The sequence below is a fragment of the Blastomyces dermatitidis genome, assembly GCF_000003525.1.
Source record: "Blastomyces dermatitidis ER-3 genomic scaffold supercont1.7, whole genome shotgun sequence".
In the NCBI taxonomy this organism is placed as follows: domain Eukaryota; kingdom Fungi; phylum Ascomycota; class Eurotiomycetes; order Onygenales; family Ajellomycetaceae; genus Blastomyces; species Blastomyces dermatitidis.
In genome coordinates, this window is record NW_025544780.1 from 1,207,413 (window position 1) to 1,217,756 (window position 10,344).

General features: G+C 30.1%; 1 protein-coding gene across 1 annotated transcript; it reads left to right on the plus strand.

Annotated features, from left to right (window-relative positions):
* Positions 1–8,277: 8,277 nt before the first annotated feature.
* Positions 8,278–8,763, plus strand: BDCG_06690 (uncharacterized protein; the record flags this gene model as incomplete). The annotated part of the gene is made up of 2 exons (XM_045422444.1): positions 8,278–8,359; positions 8,594–8,763. The coding sequence occupies 2 exons, from the start codon at positions 8,278–8,280 to the stop codon at positions 8,761–8,763; spliced, it is 252 nt and encodes an 83-aa protein (XP_045278082.1).
* Positions 8,764–10,344: the final 1,581 nt, after the last annotated feature.

The following is a 10,344-nucleotide window of genomic DNA, read 5'->3' on the forward strand; positions in this document are numbered from 1 at the left end:
GATAATAAACAGATACCTCTCTTCTATTCTATGAGTAAGAATAGCTGAAGTGATATCTCAGCAGTATCTCACTATTATAAATGAGTAATCTGCTAATCTTATATAGAAGTAAGATTCTTATATTTATTAATCAGATCTTTCTATATTACATCTGAATAATATTATAGAGTGATTGAAAATCAGTTTAAATAGTCTATGAAATAAATGAAATCATCAGCAGAGAAGTAATAAGCTGTGTGAAACTGTAACAGAGTCTTGATATAGTTAAGAACATGATAATATTCTTCTCTTTAAAAGTATAGTCTCAATACTCTCAAGATTACTGAATTAGAAATTTTCTTAATTATATAGTAATAATTATCAACTGATTAACAGTGTATATACTGTATATAATATAAAGAAATAAATGAGTTTCTCTGTTAACTATATAAATCTTCTTTTTCTTATCTCTGTTTAAATCAATTATGTGATAAGTGAATTTTTATATATTAATTGAAATGTGAAAAATATAGTTAATAAGTGACTTACAGATCTCTCATTATATTTCTATTCTATATATAAAATTTCTTATAAAAGTAGTGTATTTTAGAGATAAAGTTAATAGTAGTGATAGAATTTTTTAAAAGATCTCTCTTCTTTTATAATATATTTTTCTTCTCTCTTCTCATCTGTAATAGTGAGTGTATAAGAGTATTATTCTTAAAAGATAATAAGAGACTTATTCTGATGTTTTCTAGTGATTAATAAATATCTTTGTAATGCAGCTGTGATCTCTGTGACTGCTAAGAAGATCAGATTAAAGATAGAGATAGCAGTGTTAATAAATTACAGAAGTATTACTCTTATTATTAGCCAGCGTGACTCAGTTAGTAAGACTGGTAATCAAGGCTGCACATATTAGAGGTGCATGGGTTCGAATCTCACCGCTGGCATCTGTTACTTCTTACTCATGAAAGCCTCTATGTAATAGAGGCTGAGCCTAATTAGTAAGACTTGATGCAGAGTAGAACTTTCTACTGCAAGTCAAGTCACTAGTTAAGTAAGATTCTGCGAACACTCATCAGAACTGATATAAAATATCAATGTCTTACTATTCTACTGTGCACCTGTCAAGATTCTAACAATATAGAGTCAAGTTTAATGTAGTGATTATACACTACTTAAGTGAGTCTCTAACTAGAACTGTCATTAAAGCCTAGCTTTCTCTTAAATACAGAGAATGATTTTGAAAATTATCTAACTAGTAGATCTAGACATGCATCTAGGCTCTAGACAGAGTACTCTGATAGGCTAGAGTCTGCAAGCTCTCTGTCAAGCTCTAATACTGATAGAGAGAACTGCAGTCATCAAGTCTATGATTAGTTTCTAACACAGAGTAAGATCATGACAGCTGATTGATAGGTCTATGAGCATCTAATGAGACCGAGATCAGCAACTGAAAGCTTGATGTGTACTAAGTGAGCAGTGGCAGTCACTAACTAATGCCTCTGGAAATTAGTAGCTGGCCTGAGAGAACAGACGCAGTGATCGGTTAATTATAGAGAGTTAAATGTAATTAGCTTAAGATGCATTCTGCAGGTGACTAGTACCTGTAGTCATCTTCTATTAAAGTAATGGAAATTGAAGCTTCAATTCCTTCTTCTACTATTAGATTTGAAAAGGCCTGTATGAACTATGCTCTGAGAGTTATAAAGATAAGCTTAAATTATATAATCAGAGAAAGAGTCTCTTCTTCATTTTCATTAATTAACTCTGAAAATGAACTGAATTGAAATAGATTTCTTGATTGAAATGAAAATAATTCTTCAAAGAAAATGTCTTCTCAACTATACAGACTATGCTTTCTGATTAAAAATCAATTTTCTTCTTTGAATGTTGAAAAAGTTGATCATGAGAAGTTATCTCTCTGAAGAGAAAAGCTTGAATCTCTTATAAATGTATAAATAAGTGAACTATTAAAAGAGAAAGAATATGAACAGCATTCAAAGAGAATTTCTACAATCAATATAAAAGACTCTATTCTGATTTATTCAGATGACTCAAAAAATAAGAACTTGAATAGATTAGACACAGACATTGCTTATACTGAAGATAATATCAATTTTATCTCAGATTTCTGAAATATAGACTCTGAATGTGAAGTCTTTAATACTGAACTATTTATAATAGTGAAAGCTTTCAAACTCATTGAAATAAAATCTCATAGAAGAGAAAATTGTTTGAAAGAGATATGAATATTCTCTGATAGTCAAGCTGCTTTAAAAAGACTTAGAAATAGTCAGATTTATAATAATTAAATGAATCTTGAACTGATCTTAAACTCTGTTTTGAAAATTTAAAAGAGAAGAATATCAAAGCTGATTATTCATCTGCACTGAGTTCCTGCTTATATGAATATTCATAGCAATGAATTGACTGATTCAGCTGTAAAAAAGAGTATAGAATTAAGCAGATCTATTCAAAAAATTGTGTTCTGATCTTTTATAAAGAGAAAAATAAAAGAATCTTGTTTACACAAGTGAAATGAAAGCTGGTAGAAACAAAAGAAGAGTATACATTATTCAAGATTTGAAACAAAGCCCAAGTGAAAATCTTGTTCAATTAAATATAAAAAGAAAATATTCTCATCTATAATACAGCTGAAACTAGAATATAGCTATTTCAAATCTTATATACAAAGATTTGATGATAGATTTGACTCAATAGAATGCTCATTCTGTAATATAAATAAGAATTCTGAGTATATTGTAATGCACTGTGCATTATACAATAGTCTCAGAGTCAGATTGAAAGAGAAGTATGATCTAAATCAATTAAATATGAGATTCTTATTCTCAACTGAGACAGGAATTAAATACTTAATAGACTTTCTATCAGAAACTCAAGCAGCTACAAGAAAATGGCTAAATTCAGAATTATCTGAATGTGAAGAGGAGGAAATCAACCAGATATAGTCTGTTAAAACAGCTATATACTATCTTTTAATAATTTGTTTTATTACAGTCTTTCTTTTTTTTTCTTTTTCTTTCAATTTCTTTCTGTCTATCTATTTAATATGTCTATCTTTAAGACTGTGTTCTCTTTTCCTTTGTCATGATATTGTCAAATGATTTCAAAGTATGAGATGATGTTAAAACACTGTAATTTGTACACAGTTTTTGTATTCTGAGCTGGAATTTTCTGATTTTGCATATCTGAAATTGATGAATGTATAATAGTTAACTTTACAGACATAGAAAAAACCCTGAGAACTAAAGTTCTCAGGTAGATGTCATAGTCTCTGACTGCATACATCTATAATTGAAGAATAATAATAATAATAATAATAATAATAATAATAATAACTCTTATTATTATATCTTCTTCTTCTTCTTCTGTATCTCTTATAGCTGTTGTAGTAGAAGCTATGTATCACGCTCCCGGCCGTGCCAAGACCTCATTGCGGTTTCACACGGCTCATCGCTTCCATGCGGATGATTTCATTTCATTTGAACCGGTTTCCAATCACTCTATGACATCATTCAGATATATCATAGAAAGATTTGATTGATAAATATAAGAACTCTACTTCTATACAAGATCAGCAGATTACTCTTTCTTAACAGTGAGATACTACTAAGATATCACTTCAGCTATTCTCACTTATGAAATGAGAGAAGAGTATTCACTCATTATCTATATAGAATAGCTAGATACTGACTCTTTATTAAAGAAGTTAGTGATTTATTTTTCTTCTACTGAAATATATACAAGAGTTACTGTATTTATCATACAATCTTCTTAGTATACTAAGTATTATATCTGTGATATTCTTATAATAACTCTGTAGCTCATGAGCTCACTATTCAAGTAAAATAGTTAAGCTTACTTATACAGTTTCTTAAATAACTATCTCTATATAATATTATTAACTAATCATCACTTCAGCTTCATTATATTATAATTTAAATCACTTAATCTAATTATAAGTTTAAATCAGTTGAGCTTTAATAGATTAATATAATCTTATATATCTATACTGAGACTGGTCTAATCTTACTCTCTGAAAGAAACTTCATATTATTTTCTAGAGTATTTATATCTCTATCTTAGCAGAAATTCAAGATTTCTGAACTTACTACATACTTTAATATAGACTCTTCAACTATTCTATCACTGTCACAGTCTCTATACATCTATATTTATTATGAAGATAGAGAGATTAAGATCAGAGATTCTCTGAGATATAAAGAAAATATATTATTTAAATTTCACAGCTTTATTCATACTCTTGAACAGAAATTTCATCTTAACTCAAGTCAGTATAATACTTATAAGATATAAGTAATATACACTATCAATGTTTCTGAAGACATCTCTGTAATTACTTGAGTTATTAAGAAGAGAAAGCTTAAATATATCAATACTATAATAACTTAAGAAGAATTTAAGAACTTTCTACTGAATTAAATTAAAGATTATTATAACTGCAGCTTCACAGCAGTGCAGTAGTTCAACTCATTATATTAATAAGATAATAAGAATTCTTTCAATTTCAATATAAGATTTGAAGAATATTGAAAGAAATTGACTGATGATTTAAATCAATTAAAAATACAGCTTTATCTCTCAAAGCTGACTTATAAGATATGAATAATAATATCACAGTATCAGAGTTTATTAATTAATTACACTGAGCTTATTAATTTAACTTCTCAGATCTATTTGAATAATTAATTCTCTGAGAAAAAGACTAATAAGATCTCTTCTAAGTAATTAATAACAAGATTTAAACAGTACTGTGATAACTTTAGTATAGAGAAAGTAAAGAAGAATTCTAAGTAGTCTGATTCTTTACTCACTGTAAAGAAATATTAAAAAAGATTTGATAAAGATCTCTATTTTAACTGTAGAGCTGATAATTACTATACTAGTAATTATAAGAAACTAAAGAAGAGAAGAAACTGAGAAGATATCTTCTCAAAGTTAACTTCTCTTCTAATAAATGTATTTATAAAAGATAAAGAAGAGAAAGAAATGAAGAATTGATAATTCTCACATCTTCAAGTTCATATTATAATCACAATGTATATCTTAAATAGAGAGATACTAGTGAGATATTTACTCAACTCTGAGATAAATATTAACTTCATATTCTATTTCTTTTCTTTAATAAAGAATTGAAAGAAGATAGATCTGTCAGATTATATGAAATTTACTAATGAAATAAAATATCACTATTTTAACATAATTTAAGCAAAGTATGTAATCACAGACTTAGAAGAAATCTTTAAGAAGAGTAGTCTGCTTCTTTATACAGTTAATATCATAGATAAGAATATCATTCTAGATCTTTTATAATTGAGAGAAAACAATTCTCTCATTAACTAAGATACTCAGATATAGTGATACTATCTCACTAATAAAGAAACAGTAATAGAGAAATCTGAAGAGTTTTATTAAAAGTATCTTGAGAAAAAGATAGAATTAATATACTATATAGTAGATGACTGAGACTTGAGAATAGATAAAGAAGTTATTACTCTTACTGTAAAATTAGCAGCAGTATTTATTATTGAAGAGAAATATATATAATATCTCTTTACAGATTATAAGAATATCTTTTGAGAAAGAGAAGCAGTAAAGTTTTCTAATATTAAGATATAATATAAGATTTATCTTAAAAACAGTGTAACAGCACTGTACAGATCTCTTTACAACTTGTCTGTAAAGAAATTGAATATTCTGTATAAATATCTTGAGAAAGTATAATAAAAGAACTGAATACACTTATTAAAGAGTTCAGCAGAGACATCTATACTCTTTATATCTTAGAAGAACAGTAGACTACATCTATACATAGACTACAGAGATATTAATAAGATGATAGTTAAGAATCACTATTCATTATCATTAATTAACAAGATGATTAATCAATTATCTAAAGTAAAGATATTTTCAAAGATTGATATATAAGATATCTATCATAGAATCAGAGTTAATAAAGATAATATTTGAAAAACAGCTTTTTATATCAAGTATAGTAATTTTAAGTATCTTGTTTTATCTTTTAATCTTTATAATACTTCAGTCATCTTTAAGATCTATATAAATAAGACACTGCAGAGTCTTGTTAATATCTTCTATATAGTATACTTAAATAACATTCTAATCTTCTCAAAAACAGAGAAAGAACATGATACTCATATTCAAGAAATATTAAGTTACTTGAGACAGTATTTGTCAGGTCACGTGATCTGGCTTACTAATCCTTCCACCATATAACTTTCCACAAGCTAGCAACCTTTCAATCACACAAGCTTTACACCTTTCACAGGTTATGAGACCTGTTTTGTGCAAAATCGCTGCCAATTCGGGATTTCTTGTCAATATAATCATTATTTGAACTACTGCTTCATTCGATACGCTTATCAGGAGTTAAAATCGTCTTATTCTATCAGTATTGATGTGTTTGAGATCTTGATAATCAATAATACTACTGCTCACTTAAAAAAAAGAGGCTTGCAGAAAATGCACCACATTTGCAAAAAAGCAAGAAAAAGAGAATGATATTAGCAAGGATTCAATAAATGAATATTGAGAATTCAATAAATAAATATCAAGATGGTGGATTCAATATGATCCCGCTCACATACATGTTCGCAATCTCGCATTCTTTTCACTGAATCAGTTACAGTTGATGATGATAATTCTTCACACTCACACTCTGCCAGTGAACATTCTTCTGAAGCCTTTGAAAGTTCCACTGGTGAATATTCTTCTGAAGCCTTTGAAAGCTCCATTGTCAAAACACTCTCTCAATTCAAAGCTGGTTTGAATACAGCTTCTGACACGGTCAGACCAGCCTCTCAATCTACTCAATAGCTTGATGAAGCTGGTTCTCTTGATGAGAATAATGAACACTCAGGTGTCTACTGTTCAGCTGAGGCAATATCAGATCAACAGATGAAGCATCTCAAGATGATACTTGAGATGAACAAGAGAAAGCAAAGAGTTCTAGAACTCAAACTACAACTGAAAAAACTTCATTAACAGAGATCCTCATTCTCTATGAATTGATCACAGGATGTCAACAATCATTCTGCCACCACATCAACAGTCTGTACAGTCACATGGAATTCTAATCTCAGTGAAAGGTTGGAATTCAATCTTTATGAACTGAATAGCTGTGTTGACAAGGCAATCTCTCAATTCAAGAAAGATGTCAAGAATACTGTGAGATCAAACAGTCTAACTGACACATTCAATTACATCACATGAAGCATCTTCATGAAATTGAAACTGGTTGATGCACAGTGCTGATATATGATAGAGAAACAACAGACTCAGAACCCTCTACAAAGAGATGATAAATGAGCACCATTCTGAGACGCCAGAAACCAGTGGCTCTACACATTCATCTCAAACTCCTTGGATGCAGGTGTCAGACCACATTTCTCCAAGTATGATGAAAATCAGATTGCTTATACTCTATGAAATGTGATTGAACAGGAATACTCTGTCCTCAAAACACAGTTATGCCATGAGGCAGTTCTGGAATTCATGTCTTTTGATGACACACAGGTCATCAATCTACACACATTCTTTGATAAGTTCCGGTCCGCTATCTTGAAATTGGAGATGTTGAATGCTTCCTCCTCAGATGTGTGAATATTTGATACCTTCTACTCAGTTCTACCCAACAATTGGAGGAATTATGTTCAGAAGAAGATAGAGGAGATACAGGATTCCAAATCCACAGCTGTGGTATTGGATGTTGATCTTCTCATGGAGGAGATCCGTTCGCGGCTTGATTCTTCAAAAGATAAAAAGAATCTACAGAATACAGATTCTGCGGCCAACTCTGCTACAACAGCTACAACAGCTATGACAGCTACAACGGCTACAACAACTATTAACAACAATACATTGAATTCAGCCTGTAAAGACTGTACTGAATGTGATTATAATAGTACTCAAGAGAGCTTCTGAAATCATTGAGGATTGAGAAATTCATCTATATGTTCTGAATGCAAGAGATCTCACTTTGACATCTGTTGATTGATCAATTCAGACAGTGCTTCAGATAATTGAAGTATCTACAATACTGCAAGAATACAGAAATTCAAAGAAAAGAAGGAAAAGAATAATAGTGAGAGTGAGACTTAACTATTCATTACAGATGATTCAGAGACCTTTCAGATGACAAATCTCACAGAGATTATCAATGTATCAGCCTGTTTTGTGAAACCTCACAAGAATTCCTTCAACAGGTGTTTATACATATCAAAAGACATCATGTTTCAGAAGGATCTTCATCTTGCTGATTCATTGATACTGACTACTTCACATAATCTGAAGATTCTACTCAATGCGGTCTGTAAGGCGGCTGTGATGATTTCTTTGATGACACCAGGTCTACTCACTGCGGCCTGTCAAGAGACTGCAGTGATTCCTGATTCATCAATTGATAATCTATTTATTGATGAGGAAATTCGACCTGAGTGTTCATTATTTCTCATACTCACTAATAATTGATGGATTGACTATGATATCTTCACAAGAATACCTACTCTTTTAGTGCAGAATACACTGAACTCTCTGAAACTCACAGTTGAATCTGATGACTCTTCAACATCTACAAGGAATATCACTATAGTGAGGAAATCAACAGTGAGGGAATCTTCAGTGAGGAACAGTCTTGAAGACCTACTCACTGATTCCGAGATCGCTGCACTTTCAATTCTGAAAAACCTCACACGCGCCAAAGCTTCCATGGAATGAAAGTATTATTACAAGGCCTGTGTTAAAGAGGTCAACTGTTTGAAATATACACATTGAAAAGAGAATATAAAGAAGATAAAGGAATAGAGAGATAAAAAATGATGTATATCATAACTAGTTTTTCATTACTTTACATTTTCCAGTCATTTTTTGTACCTGTACTTGATTTGAAGGCGAATTTTGTATATAGCATCGTGTATAGTTACTCTGGTGAGTGGGGGTGTCAGGTCACGTGATCTGGCTTACTAATCCTTTCATTATATAACTTTCTACAAGCTAGCAACCTTTCAATTATATAAGCTTTACATCTTTCACATAATAATAATTATAACAAGATCTTATAAAGAGAATATCAGTGAAAGATCTGAGAGTTCTGACATCTTAGATATATGAGATATTTATACAATTACATTTCTTTCAATGTCACAGATATTACACATCTGATGATCAATACAGCTATGTCTACTGATAATATAAGAGAACTCTTGAACATGAGTATAGATGCAGTGTCACAGTTACTCTGAGTAATGTTGAAATTAAAACAGTAATAGATAGCTAATATGCATATAACTCAACAACATCAATACAAGGAAATTCAATAATTATTTCAACTAGAAATCTCTGTATAAGCAATTTCAATACTAACTGAATCAGATATAAATATACAAGCACTGAAGAAATGTCTAGATACTTCTACATATTTTAATACTTCTAATCTCACTCTCTATTCATCATGAAGATTGAAAATGCTTATAAAACTAAGTGTAGATGAAGATATCATCAGTTCATTAACTAATAAAGATTGATATATCAATCATTAATTGAAAGATCATGTGAGAGTCAGTGAGACAGAACTTTCATTTATAAATGAAAGCATGTAAATCAGTATTGTGAATATCTGATAGTATCATTAAATATCTTGATATTCTGTTCTGAGATACTGCTATGCAACAGAAAGTATTAGATTGATTATGAAGTATCTGACAGAGAATCACTTCTCTTACAACATTCATCTCTGACTTTAATATCAAGATTCTAGAAGCAGATAGACTGACCGTGTAACCGTGTCTGAGACCAGAACCAGATTTTTTGATAGTCTTATTATCAATTTGACCGATCTCATTATACGGTTTTAACATTAGATAGTAGTCTTATACTGTCTCAGTGAGACTTACTGTCTACTCTTGTCACATTTTTCAAATGAGATCATGATTTTCACTTCTCAATTTAAATTTTTTTATTGCTTTAAATGACTTTAAATCTCATTTGAGTGTTACCAAAAAGCATTACTTTTAAAAAAATTAAAAATAGTCTAAAAAAAACCTTAAAATGTCTAAAAATAGTAACTTTATGTTAAGAATGAGACTAAATGAGATCAAATGAGACCACTTTCTCATTTTTTTCAAGTCATGATTTCATTTTAAGATCTGATATATAGTCACTTTGCATGTTTTTTTAATAACTAGTCCCAGCGGGATTCACGCCAAGAAATGTATGAGATCAGATCAAATGAGATCAAACATGAAATTCATGGTCCTGGCGGCCAGTCTAGAAGCAGGTGATCAATCTTGAGAGAATTAA